The sequence below is a fragment of the Quercus suber genome, unplaced genomic scaffold (assembly GCF_002906115.3).
Source record: "Quercus suber isolate HL8 unplaced genomic scaffold, Cork oak 2.0 scaffold_749, whole genome shotgun sequence".
Taxonomy (NCBI): domain Eukaryota; kingdom Viridiplantae; phylum Streptophyta; class Magnoliopsida; order Fagales; family Fagaceae; genus Quercus; species Quercus suber.
This window is the reverse complement of record NW_027070185.1, coordinates 72,775-97,921: the sequence shown is the minus strand read 5'-3', so window position 1 is coordinate 97,921 and position 25,147 is coordinate 72,775. Positions and strand designations below refer to the sequence as shown.

The 25,147-nt window shown below is 33.4% G+C and overlaps 2 protein-coding genes across 2 annotated transcripts in view; one reads left to right on the top strand and one right to left on the bottom strand.

The window, feature by feature from the left end:
- Nucleotides 1-4,718: 4,718 nt before the first annotated feature.
- On the top strand, nt 4,719-9,889 carry LOC112014131 (protein ALTERED PHOSPHATE STARVATION RESPONSE 1). The gene is made up of 4 exons (XM_024046513.2): nt 4,719-6,009; nt 6,960-7,135; nt 7,376-7,599; nt 8,913-9,889. Exons 1-4 carry the CDS (start codon nt 5,031-5,033, stop codon nt 9,712-9,714), a joined length of 2,181 nt encoding a protein of 726 aa, XP_023902281.1. The 5' UTR covers nt 4,719-5,030; the 3' UTR covers nt 9,715-9,889.
- Nucleotides 9,890-22,284: 12,395 nt separating this feature from the next.
- Nucleotides 22,285-25,147, bottom strand: part of LOC112014128 (group 2 truncated hemoglobin 3-2) — a gene marked incomplete in the record, with an annotated part of 3,389 nt that continues 526 nt past the window's right edge. The window contains 2 exon segments of the mRNA XM_065766822.1: nt 22,285-22,520; nt 22,641-22,785. Of these exon segments, the coding sequence (XP_065622894.1) occupies nt 22,424-22,520; nt 22,641-22,785 (242 nt within the window).

Genomic DNA, 25,147 nt, shown 5'->3' with positions numbered 1-25,147 from the left:
GGGTTGTTAAAGTGGTCATTTTAACCAATGAAACGATGTAAACCTTTGCAAATGTATGAGTTAGCTTCCTAATCAGGACCAAAAAAATTTTTAAAAAAAAAAATCACCAAGTAAGATCACATTTGCATAAGTGGCATTGTGGCAACGTTTTATTGGTTGGGAGGACCACGTTAGCAATCCTCCGATGGATCTAATAATTTCTCATTTTTTTACTATTTGACTTCATATTTCAGGTGAAAAAATGTGGGTCAATTTTTGTTATTTTATTGACTAGATTCAGGTGTCTATTGGATTGCCATTTTCACTTTGAATTTGATAGGTCTTAATTTCTTTATCAAATTACTTGGCTGGATTCCCTAAATATTAGTTTGAATTCTATTAGAAGATTAACATAGCAGTTTAGCTTTATTTTATTTTCGTTCTATGGGTTAAGGGTGGTTCTAATTAGGGCTGTTTATCAATTGATGCTCTATCACTTTTGTGCCAAAAAAACTGACATCTAAGATTTGTAACTTGACTGACTTGAGTGTTCATTTGTCATAAGCTTTTTCATTTACATTTTAAATTATTCAATTTATGTACAATTTTTTAAAATTTCGGATTTTCAAGTACGAATATATTTTAGTCAACTTTCAGCAAAATGATAATCTACAAAAAGTTAAATAAGTTGATGTCAAACGAACAATTAATCAATCAGAATTAGCTTATCTCTAAGTACGGTATTGGAGGAGGACATTAGTAATAACAAGTAAATATACAATAAAATTCAGCAAAAGAAGTAAAAAACAAATAAAGACCAACAAGATGTCAACTTTACATTGCAAAAACAACTCTTTTACTCTTCCAATCCTTCAGGGGGCTAATAACATCTATAAATATCTAAAAGCTCTAAAAGCTGAGACGTAAAATCTAATGTTGTTGACGTAGAATTTAATGTTGTTATACTCTTGTTGAGCTACCTCATTAGCCACCTCATACTTAAAAAAAAAAAAAAAAAAAAAATTCCTTTATGATTTTTCTATTTTATTTTATATAAAATAATTAAATATAGTTCATAGAAAAACTTGTTAACGCACTCCATTACTATTCAACTTCTCCCTGGAGGGTTTCTCATATTATATAGCTCCCTTTAGATGATCTTGACCCTTCATTTGTTAATCGTTCAGGCCATTACTTGAGTACTTGTCTTATCAGACACCTTCTCAATTCCCTTGTGAGTTGCGGTAGTCAAGACAGCACTGTTCAGGAGTTTTCTCCATATAAATGTAGTTAGGAGGTTTGGTGGGATGCATTAAATGTGGTGGCATCCATCATCCCTTCAGTCATGTCAAGGCTAACCCCTTCTTCGAAACTCTTTCTCTATTGACGTAGCCTTATTGTCTGAGGGTATGGCTTCCTCGGCACGATAATGGCCTCCTCGGCCATGAGTATGACATGTGGCGCGATTTTCTTATTTAAATTCCTATACCTCATACACATGTTTGACTATTCATTACAAACGTTACTATTCATTAGATGCAAATATTTGACAATATTCAACTATCCAAATTGATTTCAACTTTTCGTTTTCTTGTTTCTAATTTCAAGTAAATGTTAAAGTTGAATATTTAAACTTTTTATTTTTATTTTTTATCTTCCTATTCTTAAAAAAAAAAAAAAAAAAAATTCTTCTCTTCTTGCAACCTTTCCCCTCCCTCTTTATCTCTTTATCTCCCTAATACTCATTACTTTACCATTAAATTTCCCTCATCATTTCTTTTTCTTAAATTTTGACTCTTTTTCTCCCCATCTTATTTTGTATAAATTTGATACTATTTATTCCATTTAGTTCATATTTTTTCCACACAAAAACTGAGTATTCTCTCTCTCTCTCTCTCTCTCTCTCTCTCTCTCTCTCTCTCTCTCTCTTTGTTCTTTCTTATAACTCTAATTTAGGTTGATGGTTTTTTGTTTAATTTTTTTGTGTTGTGTTTTTTAAATTTCCCATCACAAATCACTCTTATAACTTTGGCTGAATTTTGGTTTGGGTTAATATGTGGTTTTTTTTTTTTTTTAAATAGAAATTTGAGTTTATATCAAAACAAAATACACATGGCTACAAATTTGAATGTGCCTACCAATGGACTTTCACTAAGCATAAATGTATTCACAATGTTTTTAGCTTCATATACTTTTTTTGTATTGTTGCATTCCATGTGTTTGGTAAAATTTCTTTTAGAAATCTTATGTGTTTTTCTCAAATCTATTTGTTATTTTTATTTTGGTCATTTTATTACAAATAATTAGCATCTCCACCATCAAATTTTTAGTTAATATGAACTTTCTTGGTAAGCTTTTACTTTACTTAGTTAATCAACTTTACTGAAAATGTCAAAAAGAAAATAAGATAAAGTATAATTTACTCTAGAGCATCATTACGCCATTAATGTTTTAAAGAATTCTTTCTTTTTGCATTTTATTTTATATTTCCACATTATGATATATGATTTATTGATAATGATCTATTGCATAATTATCTTTATTTACTTTTTCACTTAGTTTCAATTGTAAGAAAGAAAGAGATGTGGATCTATATTTTAGAAAAAAAAATATACCTATAAGAGTTGAATCACATACATCTGTGTAGTAATAAACAAAATATACATAGTTACAACTTGGTCTAATAGTTGTCACACTATCAATTTTAAAAAAATAAAAAAATGATTGCATTGTATTTTCATACATATCTCAGTATATATAATACCTGACTAAAAATATATTTTGTTACACTAAAAAAAACTTTTAATTTAAAACATAATTTCAAATAACACATAATGAATTTTAAAAAATATACAATATAACATATTAATTCAATAATTATCCAATGAAAAATAATCATATCAAATTTTCGTGCTCATTGCGCAAATATGTGACTAGTTTAAATAATATACAACCACACACATTATAAAATTACCACTATACTGTTACACACTGATGTTGTTTTATGTGATAGTATTAGACTGTTAGTACCTATCAGCTTACCTGAGTAGGGCATTTGAGAAGGACATTAGTAATAGCAAGTAAATGTAAAACAAAATTCAGCAAAAAAAGAGAAGTAAATACAAAATAAAGATTAATAAGATGTTAATTTTATATTGCAAAAAACAACTCTCTACTCTTCCAAGCCTTCAAGTGACTAATAACATTTACAATAATTTACAATCACGTTCAATATAAAATTACCACTATACTGTTACAAACTGTTCTTCTTACATTAGTACTATATGTGTAACACTCGTTCCTTATGTGTGATTCACAGACAAAATTCCTGAAAGGTAGTATCATGTTCTACGTGATTTAACGATTCGAGTAAATATATTAGTTTGCAAATATTTTGTACGACTCTGTGGTTCGCATCCCACACCCAGTCCTTTTCTTACAATAGTTGGCCCCAAATATCTTTTCTTCCTAAATGACCAAAAATTGCATGAGCGCACGTGTTCGAACTCATATATAACAAAAAAGATTATGTCTACAATATTTTCATAATAAATTTTAAATAGTACTAATTTTAATTTGAGTTTATCACTAAAATTACTGTTTTGTTTATAGGTAATAACTTACCATTTAAAGTTTATTATGAAATTGTAGTAAAAATATTATGTATGGAGTTTTTCAAATTTCTTTAATACTAATAATAAGAGTTTTCACCATAAATCATGCAGACATGCTAAACTCACCAACGAGCGCAAATAACGTTCAATTTTCAAATTTATGCATTTTAGATTTGAATGCTTCACATCCATCCAATTCCAATAGTGGCAAAAATGTCCCTTCACAGCTTGCCCTTACTCATCTAACTTTTTGTTGGAACGAAAAATGAGTGTAAACTAATTATGTTTTAACTTTTAATTCTCTTTAAAACAAATTTTTAATTGCCATTACTCGCTAATTATTCTCATAAAAAGCAAGAATTAAATGATTTGATATCCTTCATGTTATGTGCGTAGCCTCCCCCCCTAGTGGGCTCGTGACTGCATACCACAACTGTAATTCAACTAGGAAACAGTAACTAAAACTAGCAAATTACTTTTAGGGTCGGTTTGTTTAGTTTATTTAATTATTTTTTTTTGTACTGGTTTATTTATTTAATTATTTGATTAGATATATTCTAATTTTTAAAATTTTATTTTTACTAAGTATAATTATAATTTGATTAAAATACATTTTGACCCTTAAAGTTTGTGATTTTTTTTCTTCATTTTTATCCTTTATATTTGATTTGTCTTTGCATTTATTTTTTACATTTTAAAATTTTCATTTTGATTCTTTCAAGTTTGCTTAATTTTTTTTTTAATTCAATTCTTTTTATGCTTCAAGATTTTCATTTTCATAAAAGATTAAAATGAACGGTCAAAATAAAGGTTTTAGAAAGTAAAGAGTCGAATAGAAATACTACACTAAAGAACACAAAGAATCAAAATAAAACTTTTAAAACATAAAATATTAAAATGAAAACATGATATTTTAAAAAACAAAATAAACAATAAAAAATAAGATAATAATTTACATTCCAACATACCCACAATCTGTAGCCAAAAAAAGTAAAAAAAGTAAAAATCCAAAGCACACAGAAATTTCCATATTGTGATTAAATTTCAAAATAGTATACTACTCCCCATAATAGTAGTGATATCCAGTCGAGAAGAAAGACGACGTCGTTTGACCTCAAAAAATGTGACCGTTATTTTAAAAATGTTGATTAAGACACCTCTTAATCAAAAGCAGCGAGTAGCGTAAAAACAGACACTCCCAGCGAGTTAAAAACAACAAAAACACACTGTTTTTATTTTTCCTCTCTCTCTCTCTCTCTTTCACTCATACACTCTCCTCCTCTGCTCTCTCTGCCACCTTCTCTGTACAAGCTTTGGCTCTATTCCCCTCTCTCTCTCTCTCTCGCTTTTCATGCTCTCTCTTTCTCTCACAAAGCCTCCTCACTCACACATCTGGGTCTCTTTCTCTCTCTCTCTCTCTCTCTCTCTCTGAAAAAAATGGGTTGTGCACAGTCAAGAATAGACAACGAGGAGTCAGTGGCACGATGCAAGGAAAGGAAGAATCTCATGAAGGAAGCGGTGGTGGCTCGCAATGCTTTTGCTGCTGGCCATTCTGGCTACGCCATGGCGTTGAAGAACACCGGCGCCGCCCTCAGTGACTTCGGCCACGGCGAGGCCGAAGACCCACTTCACCAAAATGAGAATGACAACGAGGGGCTTCACAACCAGCCATTAGAGTCAGCTTCGAATCCACCGCCGCCGCCTCCACCACCCATTGAGGACAGCCTTCTTCCGCCGCCTCCTCCGCTACCTAACTTCTCTCCTAGCCCAAGTCCCATCAAAAGGACTACCAGTTTGCCGGCTAATGTTAATGTTAAGGGTCCGAGAAGGCTTTGGAGAGCAAGAGATACCATTTCTATAGCTGAAGAAGAAGAAGAAGAAGAAGAAAATCATGATCATGATCATCATCATGGTGATGATCGTGATGGGGCCAATGTTAACAACAGGGATGTTAAGAGTAATGGTAATGGCTTTGCTCAGAAAGAAGTGGTGCCAGGGACGCCACCGACGCCGGAATCGAAAGGGGCTTGGGACTATTTCTTCATGATGGAGAATATGCCGGGTTCGACTTTAGCCGAGGAGGATGTTGGTAATATTGAAAATGTGGATGTGGGTGTGGCCCAATTTGGTGAGAATGTGAATGTGGGGCCTGATATTGGTGTGGATATAGAGCCTAAGACACCGGAGAAAGTGGAGGAGGAAGAGGAGAATAAAGAGGAGAAGCAAATCGAGCACGCGAAGACGGCCCCTCCCGAGTTTAGGAGAGTGGCAGCAAAGGGATCAAGTGTTCGGTTGAAGAGTATATTGAAGGAACTTGATGATTATTTCTTGCAAGCTTCCGAGAGTGCACAAGAGGTTTCCAAAATGCTTGAGGCCACTCGCTTGCATTACCACTCCAATTTTGCTGATAATCGCGGTAATCCCTTCTTTTGTCATTTGTCATTGGATGGTTACATCTTGAATATGTTGTTATGTTTGTTCGAGTTTGTTTAGCTAAGGGAATGGTTTGAGATTCAATGTGCTACATTTGTCATTGGATGGTTACATCTTTGAATATGTTGTTATGTTTGTTCAAGTTTGTTTAGCTAAGGGGTAGTGATTTGAAATTCAATGTGCATTCATGGTGTGACGTTCTCCAAACTCTTATGTGTCATAGTTGAGGTTCTGTCATGTTAGTATTAATTTGTTGGTGAAGTTGCATTATTAGACACCCTTTACCTTAATGCTTCCAAAGCGTGTGAATGTGTAATGTATGAAAATTTTCGAAGCTCAAAGTAAGCATAGATCTGCCCAATTTTATAATTGTATAAGATCTCACCCATGATTGGATCACTTGGGCTTTACACTCTTTAGAGGATCCACATCAACCTCAAATCATTTATTGCTTTTTTCTTTTCAAAAGTGATAAAAGTCCAAAGCCAATGAAATTTAGCTCAACATAGCACTTCCACCTCCCATAGTAATGGGATGGAGGGTAAGGTTGTGGCACTTCAAGACCTACCTACCAGGTGCATGTGTAACTTACCAATCAAATAAATTTTTTTGGAGAGAAGTCCAAAATGTTTCCCATGGTGCCCTAGTAAATCTGAAGTTTTAGCAATCTTGAGTTACAATTTTCAAATATCTTGCTGTACTTTTTTGGTTACTGTGTGATAATTGCTAAATTCCTGGGCCAGGCAATTGGGAAAATGGTTGATCTGCTTTACTTTACTTTTTTTTTAATTTTTAATTTGCACTGGTATTTGTAGTGATGAATCCAAACCACCCCCCCCCCTCCCCCCCCCCCCCCCCCCCCCACAAAAAAAAAAAAACCCAAAACAAAGCTGATGAACGGATTACCAACATAACATTCTTTGAAAATTGCAGGACACATAAATCATTCTGAAAGGGTCATGCGTGTCATTACATGGAATAAATCTTTCAGAGGTATGTCCAATGGTGAGGCTGGGAAGGATGATTTTGATTCAGAAGAATACGAAACTCATGCCACTGTTTTGGATAAGTTGTTAGCGTGGGAAAAGAAACTTTATGAAGAAGTCAAGGTACACTGCCTTGTTTTCTTTGGTTTCATCTGTGTGTGTGTTTTTTTTTTTTTTCATCTCTTTTTGTAAGACTTGTGCACATGAAGCTTTTTAGCTCCTTGTATGATTAATGTAAAATGGTTAATGTGTACTTTCTGAAACATTTTTGTGCAGCGCTGGTAATTTTGATTTTATGGGTTAATTTATGTTGTAAATTTATTACCTGTGCTGAACTTATTGAAGTTTGCATTGTGTTGACAGCAAGGTGAGCTGATGAAGCTAGAGTATCAGAGGAAGGTTAATCTGCTGAACAAGCAGAAGAAACGTAGTGTGAGTGCTGAATCCTTGGAAAAAACAAAAGCAGCTGTTAGTCATTTGCATACAAGATACATAGTTGACATGCAGTCAATGGATTCAACAGTTTTGGAAGTAAATCGTTTACGTGATGAGCAGTTGTACCCAAAACTTGTTGCTCTTGTTGATGGGTAAGCTTTTATTTCCAAAAAAGTTACTGAGAAATCTTAATATTGCTTTCTTCCAATTTATTTTCCCCACAAATTTTTCCTTGCTGAGCTGCACTCTTTTATCTTTATGATCTTTTTGGTTATGGAGCAGGGGCCTGACTCGAGCTTTTGTACAGCGAATTAAGGTTTATGAATGCCAAAAGATTACTCCATATCTCTTAGTGTGGTTGCTTTTGCACTTTTAAATTACAGTTTGGTTCTTTGACTCTGATTTACATTAGATTTTTGTGAAGTGTACCAAACTCCTGGTTGGTAGCTTCCCTTTGTTTTCAGTGTAGAGACCACTTGCCAATATGCTCTGTTTCTACTCTAGGTAGTAACTATATTATATGCTCCACTGGCACTGCTTTTCAATCTTATATCAGTGTCTTGATGCTTTGTTCTATAAACATCTTTTCTGGCTCTTTTTTTTAATTTAATTTTATTATTATTATAGAAGAAGATAAAATATATATTCAGAAGGACCATTCTTTGGCCTTCACCTTTTCCCCTCTATTTAATCACTCACACCAAACTGGCCTGGTTGGGTTTCAGCCCATGAGATCAGTTTGAAGACTTGTACGGTCTGTTTGCGCTTACCTTTACAAGTCCCACTTGACCTTTTGGCTTGCATATGCTTGGAAAACGCATGAGAAAAAAAAGCTTGCTCTTGTGCTGCAGTTATTAATGTTTTAAGGCCCTTCCACTTTGTTATATTTAAACAGCAGGAAATTAATTATTAAGGGTGGACTTTTCAACTCACATTGCCTAAAGTGTCTTCCTACTGCAGCCATTTTCTTGGATATATTATTGTTTTATGTCCATTTGAGCCTGTCAGAACTTAATTATGATTAATGCTAATTTTCCTTGGCAATGCTGTGATGAGAAACCCATGATCTTTGACATTTAAAATATTGTGAAAATTGTTCTGGGCTGTTTAGTATGTTCCATCTTCTAGTTGATTCTGATATTGCTCAACCAGAAAAGGTTCTTCTGTTCATGTATGATGCAGTGCCATATCTTGCCATCCTCTTCAATCACACTCAATATGCTATGTAGAAAACTTGTGCATATCTCATAGAATTTGGTTTTTAATCCATCAAAAAAATGTATTCCAAAGGATAAGATTACTAGAATTTCCATTCTACAGTCACAAACTATTGTCTTACATTTATCGTATAAGAAATTATTTGTTCCTTTGAAAGCAACTTGATCATTTTTTTATTTTTTATTTTTTATTTTTGATAATGGAAGGCAACTTGATCATGATCATTAATATGATATCTGCTCCACAGGATGGCCAAAATGTGGAAAAATATGTCCATACATCATGAGAACCAGCTGAAATTAGTTACAAACCTCAAATCCCTTGACATTGCACATGAACCCAGGGAAACATCCAAACAACACTATGACCACACCGTCCAACTTTGGGATGTTGTCCAACAATGGCACTCTCAATTTGAGAAGCTCATAACTCATCAAAAACAATACATCCAATTTCTTAACAATTGGTTAAAATTAAATCTGATCCCCATTGAAAGCAGCTTAAAGGAGAAAGTATCAATCCAACCAGGAGTCCAGCATCCTCCAATCCAAGCCCTCCTCCATTCGTGGCACAACTATCTTGAAAAGCTTCCAGATGAGCTTGTTAAATCCGGAATTTCCTCCTTTGCTGCTGTGATAAAAAGCATAATACTTCATCAGGAGGAAGAGATGAAGCTAAAAGAGAAGTGTGAGGAGACTAGGAAGGAATTCTTACGCAAAAACCAGGCATTTGTAGAATGGCGCGAGAAGTATTTGCAGCGAAGGGGCCCTGAGGATATGGATACTGAAAGAGGTGAAGATCCAAATCACAAGGATCCCCTCACAGAGAAGGAATTTGTGGTTGAGAGCTTGAGGAAGAGATTGGAAGAGGAAGTTGAATCTCACCAAAGACATTGTCTTCAGGTGAGAGAGAAGTCACTGGTTAGTCTCAAAACTCGTTTACCTGAGCTCTTCCGTGCCATGACAGATTATGCTCATGCCTGTTCTGAAACTTACGTGAAATTATGGGCGGTCACGCAGTCAGAGAAAATTAATGGTGGTGCTTCATGAGATTGTCTAAGCTCTGTTTTTGTAGTGAAGTTTATCTAGTATATCTTTCTCAGCTGTAGTTTTCCGGACACACTTGTTTTATTTTGTGATGTGATGTTATGTCTTTTGTTCTTGTGTGGAAAATCTTACTGTTATATCTAATGGAAGCCATTCACGCAAGCATTTGCACAGGTAAGCATTTTTTATTCTGATGGAAGTTACATATATTTTTGTGGTTTACTTCATTACTTGTTCATGAGTGCTGAAATGGTTTGCATATTATAGAAATCCTCTTGAGCGCTTTTTCTTCTGTGTTTTTTCCGTGGTTTTTGTGACATCATTGCTTATGACTTGGTATGAACTGGTGTATTGAAAAAACAAGACAACTGGCTTTGATTGCCAATTTATTCTCAGGCTCTTATATATTCGATGTCAAATGTTTTTTTATAGTAGAATATTTTCAGTTGAGAACATTTTTAGAGAAAACAACCTATTTTTTGGTAGATGGCTGTGTTCAAAGTCTCTAGAAAGCACTTCCTGACATTTGGCTTATATATATAAAAAAGGAGTTTAAATTCTATAAGTTTATGGTGTAAAACTCATGTTTTACCCCTTCAATTCTAACATACCAGATTATTTTATCACATATTTAAGTATAGACACAATCACACTTAATAAATTCTAATACTCATATGTAAATCTAACCAAATTGGAAATTTATTGAGATGTTATTAAGTGTGGTAGGATGTATTGAATTTTAAGTAAAATGTTGATGTGACAATCATTTATTAGATTGTATAAAATATGGGTTTTACACCCCATCTTTATAGAATTTAATTTAACAAAATGTCCTATATTTTTGTTCATGTTAAATAACTACTTGAATTCATCACTTTAGGATTTAAAGAATATTTTTGTCATTCTAGAGATTTTCAAGATATTTTTTTCATTTTAAAGGTTTCGAGCATATACTAAAGCTCTTTCTTATTTAGATTATCAATTATACCATATAGTTTCTAGAATTGACATCACCTGTGAAACATTTCACAAACACTCTAAGATACCTGAGAATACATCTCACAACTATCTAATGTTCTTTTCTAGAAATTGAAAGAAATTAATTGACAACTCCAACAGCAAAAGCAATATCATGCCTTGTGCCCTGAGAGTATACGTTAAACTACTAAAAGCTAATTCATAAGCCACTTTCTCCGTTCTCTTTGTTAAACTAGTTCTCTTTGTCAAACTAAATGAATAAATTTACCATCTCTTAAAAACTTAGGAGGTGTTTGGGAGAGTAGTTTGAGTTATGTTATTTGGGTATTTTTGATATACGTGTGGGTGAAAAAGTATGTGGAAATGTGTGTAACATTATTTAAAATGTGTAGTTTTGTGTTTGGACAATTTAATATATAGTCTTTCAGACTTTAATATAGTATTAGACAGGTCATGGGTTCAATCACATATCAACTAATCTCACCTCTCATTTAAATTTTCACGTGTTGGGCCCTACTCAATGACATTTCAGATGACCCACACATTAAGTATTTGAGACAATTGATAATTTAGCAGTTTTTATCACTGAAACTTAAAACTGCCAAGATTTAACAACACCACCCTAAACTCTTTCTTAGAAACTCCTTTGGCCCAAGTCGCTACAACTTGTCTCTCTCTTTGTACAACATTTCTTTCTTCTTCTTCTTCTTCTTGTTTCTTTTTTTTTTTTTTTTTTTTTTTTTTTTTTGGTTTGCATATTATAGAAATCCTCTTGAGCGCTTTTTCTTCTGTGTTTTTTCCGTGGTTTTTGTGACATCATTGCTTATGACTTGGTATGAACTGGTGTATTGAAAAAACAAGACAACTGGCTTTGATTGCCAATTTATTCTCAGGCTCTTATATATTCGATGTCAAATGTTTTTTTATAGTAGAATATTTTCAGTTGAGAACATTTTTAGAGAAAACAACCTATTTTTTGGTAGATGGCTGTGTTCAAAGTCTCTAGAAAGCACTTCCTGACATTTGGCTTATATATATAAAAAAGGAGATTAAATTCTATAAGTTTATGATGTAAAACTCATGTTTTACCCATTCAATTCTAACATACCAGATTATTTTATCACATATTTAAGTATAGACACAATCACACTTAATAAATTCTAATACTCATATGTAAATCTAACCAAATTGGAAATTTATTGAGATGTTATTAAGTGTGGTAGGATGTATTGAATTTTAAATAAAATGTTGATGTGACAATCATTTATTAGATTGTATAAAATATGGGTTTTACACCCCATCTTTATAGAATTTAATTTAACAAAATGTCCTATATTTTTGTTCATGTTAAATAACTACTTGAATTCATCACTTTAGGATTTAAAGAATATTTTTGTCATTCTAGAGATTTTCAAGATATTTTTTTCATTTTAAACGTTTCGAGCATATACTAAAGCTCTTTCTTATTTAGATTATCAATTATACCATATAGTTTCTAGAATTGACATCACCTGTGAAACATTTCACAAACACTCTAAGATACCTGAGAATACATCTCACAACTATCTAATGTTCTTTTCTAGAAATTGAAAGAAATTAATTGACAACTCCAACAGCAAAAGCAATATCATGCCTTGTGCCCTGGGAGTATACGTTAAACTACTAAAAGCTAATTCATAAGCCACTTTCTCCGTTCTCTTTGTTAAACTAGTACTCTTTGTCAAACTAAATGAATAAATTTAACATCTCTTAAAAACTTAGGAGGTATTTGGGAGAGTAGTTTGAGTTATGTTATTTGGGTATTTTTGATATACGTGTGAGTGAAAAAGTGTGTGGAAATGTGTGTAATATTATTTAAAATGTGTAGTTTTGTGTTTGGACAATTTAATATATAGTCTTTCAGACTTTAATATAGTATTAGACAGGTCATGGGTTCAATCACGTATCAACTAATCTCACCTCTCATTTAAATTTTCACGTGTTGGGCCCTACTCAATGACATTTCAGATGACCCACACATTAAGCATTTGAGACAATTGATAATTTAGCAGTTTTTATCACTGAAACTTAAAACTGCCAAGATTTAACAACACCACCCTAAACTCTTTCTTAGAACCTCCTTTGGCCCAAGTCGCTACAACTTGTCTCTCTCTTTGTACAACATTCCTTTCTTCTTCTTCTTCTTCTTCTTCTTGTTTCTTTTTTTTTCTTTTTCTTTTTTTTTTGGGGAAAATCCAGACTAGGAGGCCAAGTACAACATTTCTTAATTAGTCCCTTGATGTTTAATTGTCTTTAATGATTAAAGATTAAAATAAAAATACAACTATGTGCCTGGATTAACATATCAAAATAGTAAAATCATAATCATATATAAATGACATTAAATATAAATAGTTATTAAACTTAAACTTAGGAAAATGCTAGATTTATAAGCTATTTTACATGCTGCTGATGTGATAAGTGATTATTGATAAGTAAAAATATGATGTTAATGGTAAATCCAAATGAGAACTAATAAAAATTTATTACATCATCATTTTAGAAAAATATTATAAAATAATTTTTGTCTGTAGTGTTACTCTTAAACTTATAGATAATGCGCCACATAATCTATCGTCTTGAAATTTGATATGGTAATTTTATTGGACTTTCTTTCTCAACTTCGTTTTACAAAAGGAAAAATGTTGTGAAAAGTCTTACATGAAAAATGTTGTTGAGAGAATAATTGTTCGAATCTTCTTTCCTCATCTTATTATAAATAAATATACAATGAAAATGAAAAAAAAAAAAAAGGCGAAAATAGTAAAATATAACTAGAAATAGACATTTGTTGAATCATGTGCCATTTTTTTTCCTCGTCTAGGAAGTTTTCCACGCGGTACACAGTCAATCTCCAACAACTTCTTGTCATTGTCGAATTGGCCTGGAGAAGAGAGAGAGAGAGAGAGAGAGAGAGAGAGAGTGGCACACGCCAGCGAAGAATGACTCTTTCGGCCGTCCGTCTTTGAATCTTAACCTATGTTTAGTATCATATTCCATATTGTATATCTTTGAATCTTTCTAGGCTTCTGATGGCTTGCTTGAACCTTTATAATTTTCAAAAAGTTAATGGATGCGAGCACTGCTTAAGAACTATTTTTAAAAAAAATTATGGGAAAATAAAAAAAGCAATTGATTTTTTTAATTGTTTTTTTATAATTCCTATCAAAGTGAGATTAAAATTTCTAAAATTATCAATTAACAAATGTCTTAAGAGTACTTATTAATCGAACCCATATTATTTTCATAATTTTTTAAGGTTAGTTATAATTACTTATCCAAATTCATAAGTGCTCTGAGTGTATAGCAAATGGAATGTATAAATATGGTTGTTGAGTGTAAACATTAGACACTTCTATTGTCTTCGTTTTCAACTTTCAATTGTCTGCGCCAAAGTTGATCCTAGCTTAAAAAACTAGAGCCATATATGAAAGGATAGTCAAATACTCCTTTAAATTTTTTTAAAAAAATTCAAAGCCAAATACTTTTCTTGCATACTACTTAGTACTTATCAATACAATAACTTATGGAACCCCAAAAAAAAAAAAAAATGCTATGCTCATAATATTTTTGCAACAAATTATAAGTGGTAGGTTGTTACAATAGTTACTAGTGGATAAAAAAGTAATTTCAGTAGTGAATTTAAATTAGAACCAATAACAACTTACTATTATAATTTGTCATAAAAGTGAAGTGGACAAAGTAATTTTCAAAAAAACCAAATAACGGTTCCTAATTTTTATCCACTTTTTCCTCTCTTCCTCATATATATTCAATCAAATAAAATCAAAATAGGAAAATTGCTAAAGATAGTTCTATTTTTTTTTATACTCCTATAAAACTTACAAAATGATGTGGTAATAAATGTGATTAATAGATTTCAACCACTCATAACTGAATTTTGAATTGTTTCTTTCTAATTTGGTGATACACAATGTGCAATACCAATGTAATAAAACTTGTATTACTTTTATTATTATTCAATCAAATAGCAATACCCTCCTTTTAAGTTTTAAGTTAACTAGTCAAATAATTTCAATGACCTTCTCTAATTGTAAGGGCAGTGAGAGAGAGATAGCGCCGCTCGGTGGAGAGCTCTAGTACATTAAAAAGAAAGTAACATGCTAAAGCTGCCTTGCATATAAATATAAGCTTCATTTCATCTATGTATAGACCAAATATATATCAAGGTGCAAAAGACCAGGTCTCTGTTGTGTAGCAATGGGCATCAAGAAGTGGTTGAATCCAGAAAGAACCGAATGCATCCATTTAGGCCAAAGCCGGAGCTATCGTATGCAAAGCAATAGTCACAATTACAAGACACAAACACTGATAAGGTGGAGTGTCTTTTGGAAGAAAATCAAAAGAAACACGAAGTATCCCAGTTCTCAAGTCACATTGCAGGCTTATTATGATCCCAAGAATTATTCCAAAAACTTTGATCACGGAGTGATGGAGCCAGATAATCTTTCTCGGTCTTTCTCAGCTCGGTTTGCTGATCCTTCTAGATTTTGTAGAATGGAAAGTTTGTTGGATATGGATTGATGTTAGGAAATGGCAATGAAGGTTATTGATCATGGTGTTTTTTTCTCTTTTTTTGATCATCTCTATGACCCCATTAAATTAGTGTTATTGTTGTTTACAAGTAAAAGTCGTATCTTATAGAATTAGATTTTTTCTCCCTCTATTTCTACAGGGATTAGTTTTCATAATCTTGTGGCCTCTCTTTCTTTTGTTATTTACACAACATTTGATATGAATCACGTACAAAATGTCAAGAACACTTTGGCAAAACTCCATACATGAGTCTATAAATGAACAACAATCCTCAGCAATAGCATGTCAATATAACTGAAGTATTATAATTTCTCTATTTCTTGTTTTTGCTGTTCTTTTTATTTTGTTTCTGGAAATGGGTTTTTTTTTTTTTTTTTTTTTTTTTTTATGATCTCAATGCAAGGCTAACACAGCACAAGACAAAAAGAAATGCTTTTATGTTTCCAACATTTGTTCTTTGCTCTAGGCACAAGCAAATAAAGATGCTTTGAGACTTGAGAGGTCTCATCTCCACTTTTTTTTTTTCATTCACAAGTGGAAGACATCATGATAAAAGCTATGAGAATCTAGCACATGCATAGCTCATTTCTATCCATTGTATGTGTATAATGAAAACTAAAATGCTCCACTATGTTTGCATTGATTTTGGAGAAACAAACAAACCCATAGTCCTGTTACTGAAAGGAAGCTATTTGAAAAAAGAGTATCAATTGCATCATTCCAAAGACTTTGATACAATCATCTGCTGAATTATTTACATTCAGAATCCGATGAGTTTGCATTTTAAATGAAACAGTAACAAGTGATTTGTTTAATTTGAGGTGTTCTTAATTTTTGATTGAAGGCTGGGAAAATGGGTGAGAAATGGGAAGGGGGGGCCGGCTGTGTGATGTTGGGGGGGCCTAGTTATTTTTTCTTCCTAGTCTAATGGGAAAAAAAAAAATTTTGCAGGGGCCACGGCCCCCCCAAGCCACTATGTGGCTCCGCCCCTGCAAGTGATTGACCAAAAACATTCATGTAAGATGTCCAACTAATTAATTTATTATTTCTAACTGTTGTCAGATCCCTCATCCTTGTACAAGTGAACTAAATCATGGTTTTTTGACTTTTTCCTCTCTCTCTCTCTCTGAGCAAGAAACAGTTATGATTTGCCCATAAGTTTATTATTTCTCAATGATTTTCTAAACTAAAGCTTTTTAAGTGTTTCCTTTCATGATTGCTTAGTATATTCAAATAATCACTTTATGCGCACAATTATGGGTTAGATTATTCAAATTGCTGAGTAGAGATTCCCGTTGCCTTGTGTATGTATGGACTTGAGTCTTATAAAGAGGGTTCAATCATATCACTTCACCAATAGAATGAAAGTTAAATATTGGCATAAAGGGATTGATGGTTCATACTTTTCCAGTTGCCTTGTCACTTTAAACTTTAAAGTCATTCAAATTTTGATACTCAAAGAAGGAAGAATGTGCGAGCTCTAATTTTAATTTATTGTTTAGATGAATTTTCATTTTATGATTAACTTCTATAAGTTGTCATTTATTTGGGCGTCATTTTAGGCAAATATCAATCAACTAATAAAAGACTCTACTTCAACCACCCGTGGAGGTTGCATGGTATTTGGGAGCCCTTGTGGTCCATTACCTTGCGAGTTTGAGGTTATGGGTTCAAGTTGTAGCAAGTCTCACTATTGCGTGAATGGTTCCATGCTATTTATGAGTAAGGTTTAAGTGAGTCAGGGACAGTGACCACACCTACGAGCTTTCTTTTTTAATTATCCAAAAAGAAAAATAACTTGACTTCAATACTTCTTTTGTTTAATTCTCATAATAGTTTGAGATCCTCAAGAGCTTTTACAACAACTCCACCATGGAAATCTAAAAATCCTAAACATTCATTAAATAAATGGTTCAAGTTTTGCCACATCATCAACATTTAAAAAAAAAAACATTAATTAACACTATTCTTGGTATTTGATGATAGTGGAAAATTTCAACCCTTCATGAATGGATAAAATTTTAAAATTTTATTAGTGGAATTACCCTAAGAACTCTAGAGAATCTTAATCCTTCCAATAATATTATAAGATATTAGATTAATATATAGTCAAATGTTTTTAAGTTAGGACTTTAGGAGCTAAGCTTCCTTTCCTTTTTGTGATGCTAATGCTTCAATAATAACTTCCAGGTTCTAGCCCATCTCCATATTTAAGCATTTGAAAAGCATATAGCAAAACTTATATTGCATCTGCATGTGAATTGCACACGATGCTTTGCATAGGTTTACAACTTTACCTTAAATTGGTTGGTTTGAATGCATTGTTGGAAGTTCTAACTCTGAGTATCGTCTAATGCTTCTAATGTCAATGTTACAAAAAAAGATATCATATATCCAATACATGTAACCATTCTATCACATCGGGATGGAACCTACAAACATATGAGAGGGTGGTTACAGTCACATGTATCGGATACATGGTATATCGGCTTTAATGTAAAACAAGTTTTACCCTTCTAAGTAATCCTTTGGAAACAAATTTTTCCTCCAAATTAAGTGGAATGAATTTTCTTATACCCATTATGTGAAGTGTATGAAATCACATAATTTATTAAATCATTTAAACAAGTTGCATGACTATTAAGTAGGTTATGTGATGGAAAAAGTACAAGTGAATAATCTTTAAAGTTAATAAAGATACAGTGAGATGAAAAACTTCACTGCAATTTTTTTTTTTAATCTTTCTGTGCCCTCTCTCTCTCTCTCTCTCTCTATAAAAAAATAAAATAAATAAATAAATAAATGTAGTGGGTTGGATAAGGCCATTGATTTAGTTTTTGATTCCGAGAAACTTGGCCGGACATTGTTTTGGTTGTCAGGTGGAACTCCATAAAACATCCTATATGTTAGCCTCTTTTACTATTGTTATGACCATGGACGTCATAAAAGTAATTTATTACTATCACATGGCAAGAATGATTATAGCTACTGCATATGTACTTTTTGGGATTGTGAAAATTTATTTCCTACAATTGTCAGGGTTCAAAATCCAACAATATATATATATATATATATATTTATTTATTTTGAGAATGAGAATGCCAACAATTCAAGCCTTGCAGTACACTTCAGCTCAATAGAACATCACAAACAATTTTAGAAAAGTCACTAAAAATATTTCCTTGAAAAGTCTAGCGAGGAGTGGCTGGTTGGGCCCCTTGAGGACACCAATCAATGCGCCAACTCGGCAGAACATTATGTAACACTTGCAGTTCACTTCCAGCTCAAATCACACAGGCAATCATCAAACTTAAGTAGATGTGTTGCAACTTGCAAGGGAGACAGAGATAATTGATTACCCTAGGAAATCAAATATCTAACTATGATCTGTGAATATTGAAGTATTTGCAACTCATTGGGTGGAAAGATTTGTCTACAGACTACACAACTCCCACTGTCAGTGCGTTGTTGCAATTTCAAGTTTTCACTGCTGGGAAATGGGAACCAACTTCATGAGCTCACCACCATGAAGCAAATATAAACACTAGAATTTTGCATCATAACAAAACAGTTGAGCGAATGTAGACATTATAAGATTTATTGAGAAAAAAGGGTGTAAGGAAGTATTCCTTTTACATTAAAGAGGTTTGATGAATAATAGTAACTTTGTTGCTTCTCACAATTGAATAAGGAAATATTTGTTAAAATTTTTTACACGGGAGTCTGGTTGCTGGTCCCATGCTTACATTGAGGTTGTTGGTTTTGACCCTTCAACTCATCTCCAGCTACAAGAAAGAATGCTGTGTGCCTGAAAAACATAAAGATAGGCATAAAGTGTAATGAAATTTGAACTCAAAAAAGGGAAAATTGAATATTACAAGATGTGAAATATATATGAGAGAGAGTTTTAAGCCAGAAAATTTTATACCTGAAAAAGTTCATCATTCTGACTTTTGAGTCAGCATCAATATCCGTGGTGCCATCCAATGCTTGTTGCATGTGATGTAACCACCTCTCTGCAGCTCGATGCGTGACAGGGAATGGTCGGTGGCGTGCAATCAGAGCAGGATGACCTGCCAAACGTTTAAATCCAAACATTAAACTAGTACAAAGAATTCAAATCTAAAAATCAATAACTTTTAGAAGGATGAAACCAATAGATAAGTCTCTATCCCAAACTCTTGGATATCATTAGGAAGAAAAAGCAAAGACCATTTGAATAGATACAAAACATACTAATGGCTAGAAAAATTCATTCTCAACTCACATGATTGAACTAAAGAAGATAACTAGCTAAGTCAATTAAGAACTTTGCACATACAATGCAAGCAAAAACCTATGTTACATCAACTTGGGTATGAGTTGTCAGGTGCAGTTATATGTCAAGGTGTCTAACTCATCTAATGTTCAAAGCTTAGGCCATGGGGACAATGATTCTAAATTGGGTATAGGTATGTTGACACGCCCTATACAAAATAATACAAAATTCTAGAATGCATAAGTAATTTATTACCAATTAATTTTTTTTTTTTATAAGTATCAATTTATTTACAAATCACTTAATAAATATTCTCTCTTTCTCACCCCTTCCTCCAAGATTCTCACATTTTTTAATTTTTCTTAAACATTTCACCTTGTCCACATCTTGCACAAAAGTCAATCAAAATTGTCCTCAAACCTCATATACAGGCTCTGTGGTGCCATGGGACATTTTGGAGCGTTCTATAATGAGAAATTTAAATAAAGAGGTGTTTAATTTAAAAACAAGATTGATGGTATTGGTGGATATGAGAAGCAATTGGAAAGAAAGTTGAAGAGGCTGATGAGGAAATGATTGTTCTAGGCATTTGAGGGTGTCTATTTGCCTAGTTGGTGGAGGTCCTGGAGGTGGAGGATGGTCTTACAGGATTGGATGGAAAATCTGAGTTTGTGGGAGAAGTGCAGTCACCATTTCAACCATCACCTTCCGCCCCTCCCACTAATCCTAGGGTCATTTATATTCTCTCTTTATTCTGTAAAATCCACCTTTGCTCTTCTGCAACTTCTACAACACATTCTGAAATGTTGGTGAACAAGAGATTAAATGCCAATCCCTCCTTGAATCTTAAGATTCAACAAACCAAACCAAAACTGAATGGATCAATGCACCTAAAACAATGGATTGGGTGGAGGGCTATGATAATGGCGGTTGTCATGGGGAGAGAGAGAGTTCTCATTTATTTTTCTATGATAAAAAAAATAAGTCAATTTTTTTTTTTCAGTTGTTTATGTGAAATTGTCATTTTACATGCACCTCATATGCTACTTCTCCTCAAAATTAATAAAAATAAAAAACTACGAAAATGAAATTGTTTCATGGTCATGTGCAGGGGCTGCACAAGACACTTAACATGCCTATTCTTAACGGATATTGACAGAAGATATTACATTGACAACGCCAAATTGATAGCATATCCAAAGTTGAAGAGACAAAATGCATCCTTATTTTTTATTACATTCCCAACACCAAAGGACAAAGGAGCCATCTTTACTACAACCTAAAATCCTCTCTACTTTTTATTTGAGGAAACATTTTGAAATGAATGTCATCCCGACCTAATTTTAACACTATAAACAGCACTATGTGTACATATATCCTCCGCAATAAAGCAAGTGAATTCGGCAAATGCTATTTCAAAAGGTTGAAAATACTTAAAGGGAGATCTTCTGACCAAATGGTACAGACATGAGAACAGAGTTTCCTGAATCTCCAATAGAAAATAGCAACCAAGTTTTGGAATACTGGCTACTATCTTCTTAATGTAATTACCTTCACATATGAATGTAATGGGAAACAAATTAAACATAGAGACATGTGAAAGTATGAAAGAAGGGTAAGAAAGGCAACATGATATTTGAAGACTAGGAGGATTTAGGTCTTTAATGGAACCAAATTAGAGAAAAATAATTGCTGATTGTGAATAGTGTGAAGTCTAGATCTTTCCTTTTGGAAGTTGTATTTTGGTATGCTTAAGAAGTTTCTTTGATAATCATAAATTCATTTTGCCATGCTAATATGCATTCAGCTAGACATAAGGTGAACAAATTTCTCACACACACACACACACACACACACACACACACAACGTTATTACAAGAATGAATCCCATGGAGGTAGCCCCAAGATATTGGCTAGAGATTTCGAACCAAAGACCTCATAGATCTCATGAGGCCTAAGAAACCAATAGTTCAACCCATTGGAATTAAAAATAAAAGTTCTCATTCATCTTTTCTTTTTCTTGTTCATCTTAAAAGTCACAAGGCAAATGTTTCCCACATTTCAAACTAGTTAACACAACTTCATTATTGCTTCTAACGGTAACTATAACTTGAAGACAAAAACAGGAACAAAGCCTACAATAGAAGACACCGTTATCCAACTTAACACGGTTACCAGTGAAAGAAAGATGCACAAAGCCAATCCCTGCCCTTCAAAATCCAACAATATATATATATATATATATATTTATTTATTTTGAGAATGAGAATGCCAACAATTCAAGCCTTGCAGTACACTTCAGCTCAATAGAACATCACAAACAATTTTAGAAAAGTCACTAAAAATATTTCCTTGAAAAGTCTAGCGAGGAGTGGCTGGTTGGGCCCCTTGAGGACACCAATCAATGCGCCAACTCGGCAGAACATTATGTAACACTTGCAGTTCACTTCCAGCTCAAATCACACAGGCAATCATCAAACTTAAGTAGATGTGTTGCAACTTGCAAGGGAGACAGAGATAATTGATTACCCTAGGAAATCAAATATCTAACTATGATCTGTGAATATTGAAGTATTTGCAACTCATTGGGTGGAAAGATTTGTCTACAGACTACACAACTCCCACTGTCAGTGTGTTGTTGCAATTTCAAGTTTTCACTGCTGGGAAATGGGAACCAACTTCATGAGCTCACCACCATGAAGCAAATATAAACACTATAATTTTGCATCATAACAAAACAGTTGAGCGAATGTAGACATTATAAGATTTATTGAGAAAAAAGGGTGTAAGAAGTATTCCTTTTACATTAAAGAGGTTTGATGAATAATAGTAACTTTGTTGCTTCTCACAATTGAATAAGGAAATATTTGTTAAAATTTTTTACACGGGAGTCTGGTTGCTGGTCCCATGCTTACATTGAGGTTGTTGGTTTTGACCCTTCAACTCATCTCCAGCTACAAGAAAGAATGCTGTGTGCCTGAAAAACATAAAGATAGGCATAAAGTGTAATGAAATTTGAACTCAAAAAAGGGAAAATTGAATATTACAAGATGTGAAATATATATGAGAGGAAGTTATAAGCCAGAAAATTTTATACCTGAAAAAGTTCATCATTCTGACTTTTGAGTCAGCATCAATATCCGTGGTGCCATCCAATGCTTGTTGCATGTGATGTAACCACCTCTCTGCAGCTCGATGCGTGACAGGGAATGGTCGGTGGCGTGCAATCAGAGCAGGATGACCTGCCAAACGTTTAAATCCAAACATTAAACTAGTACAAAGAATTCAAATCTAAAAATCAATAACTTTTAGAAGGATGAAACCAATAGATAAGTCTCTATCCCAAACTCTTGGATATCATTAGGAAGAAAAGGCAAAGACCATTTGAATAGATACAAAACATACTAATGGCTAGAAAAATTCATTCTCAACTCACATGATTGAACTAAAGAAGATAACTAGCTAAGTCAATTAAGAACTTTGCACATACAATGCAAGCAAAAACCTATGTTACATCAACTTGGGTATGAGTTGTCAGGTGCAGTTGTATGTCAAGGTGTCTAACTCATCTAATATTCAAAGCTTAGGACATGGGGACAATGATTCTAAATTGGGTATAGGTATGTTGACACGCCCTATACAAAATAATACAAAATTCTAGAATGCATGAGTAATTTATTACCAATTATTTTTTTTTTATAAGTATCAATTTAATTACAAATCACTTAATAAATATTCTCTCTTTCTCACCCCTTCCTCCAAGATTCTCACATTTTTTAATTTTTCTCAAACATTTCACCTTATCCACATCTTGCACAAAAGTCAATCAAAATTGTCCTCAAAAACATCCCACTAACCCCCAGACCTCATATACAGGCTCTGTGGAGCCATGGGACATTTTGGAGTGTTCTCTAATGAGAAATTTAAATAAAGTGGTGTTTAATTTAAAAACAAGATTGATTGTATTGGTGGATATGAGAAGCAATTGGAAAGAAAGCTGAAGAGGCTGATGAGGAAGTGATCTTGTTCTAGGCATTTGAGGGTGTCTATTTACCTAGTTGGTGGAGGACCTGGAGGTGGAGAATGGTCTTACAGGATTCGATGGAAAATCTGAGTTTGTGGGAGAAGTGCAGTCACCATTTCAACCATCACCTTCCACCCCTCCCACTAATCCTAGGGTCATTTATATTCTCTCTTTATTCTGTAAAATCAAACTTTGCTCTTACTTCTGCAACTTCTACAACACATTCTGAAATGCTGGTGAATAAGAGATTAAATGCCAATCCCTCCTTGAATCTAAAGATTCAACAAACCAAACCAAAACTGAATGGATCATTGCACCTAAAAAGATGGATTGGGTGGAGGGCTATGATAATGGCGGTTGTCATGAGGAGAGAGAAAGAGTTCTAATTTATTTTTCTATGACAAAAAAAATAAGTTTTTTTTTTTTTTTTCAATTGCTTATGTGAAATTGTCATTTTACATGCACCTCATATGCTACTTCTCCTCAAAATTAATAAAAAAAAAAAACTACGAAAATGAAATTGTTTCATGGTCATGTGCAGGGGCTGCACAAGACGCTTAACATGCCTATTCTTAACAGATATTGACAGAAGAGATTACATTGACAACACCAAATTGATAGCATACCCAAAGTTGAAGAGACAGAATGCATCCTTATTTTTTATTACATTCCCAACACCAAAGGACAAAGGAGCCATCAGATATTTGAACTTTACAACAACCTAAAATCCTTTCTACTATTTATTTGAGGAAACATTTTGAAATGAATGCCATCCCGACCTAATTTTAACACTATAAACAGCACTATGTGCACATATATCCTCCACAATAAAGCAAGTGAATTCAGCAAATGCTATTTCAAAAGGTTGAAAATACTTAAAGGAAGATCTTCTGACCAAATGGTACAGACATGAGAACAGAGTTTCCTGCATCTCCAATAGAAAATAGCAACCAAGTTTTGGAATACTGGATACTATCTTCTTAATGTAATTACCTTCACATATGAATGTAATGGGAAACAAATTAAACATAGAGACATGTGAAAGTATGAAATAAGGGTAAGAAAGGCAACATGATATTTGCTAATATGCATTCAGCTAGACATAAGGTGAACAAATTTCTCCAGATGTCTCTGGGGATAAAAATAAATGTGTTTTTATTTTCCTAATAACAAGGGTTTCCAAAACTATTTGAGCACCTAACTATTCTCCCAGGTTGTGGTCCCCATGTCCCACACACACACACACACACACACATACACACACACAAGGTAATTACAAGAATGAATCCCATGGAGGTAGCCCCAAGATATTGGCTAGAGATTTTGAACCAAAGACCTCATAGATCTCATGAGGCCTTAGAAACCACTAGGTCAACCCATTGGAATTAAAAATAGAAGTTCTCATTCATCTTTTTATTGTTCATCTTAAAAGTTGCAAGGCAAATGTTTCCCACATTTCAAACTAGTTAACACAACTTCATTATTGCTTCTAACGTTAACTATAACTTGAAGACAAAAACGGGAAATCCAAATATACATGGGCCAAATCCCTGCCCCCCCCCCCCCCCCCCCCCCCCCCC

Excerpts from the sequence above, each read along its gene's own strand:
- LOC112014131 (XM_024046513.2), top strand. The coding sequence starts at position 5,031 with ATGGGTTGTGCACAGTCAAGAATAGACAACGAGGAGTCAGTGGCACGA. Across the intron at positions 7,136-7,375 it reads AACTTTATGAAGAAGTCAAG|CAAGGTGAGCTGATGAAGCT; the intron begins GTACACTGCCTT and ends TTGTGTTGACAG. Across the intron at positions 7,600-8,912 it reads CTTGTTGCTCTTGTTGATGG|GATGGCCAAAATGTGGAAAA; the intron begins GTAAGCTTTTAT and ends TCTGCTCCACAG.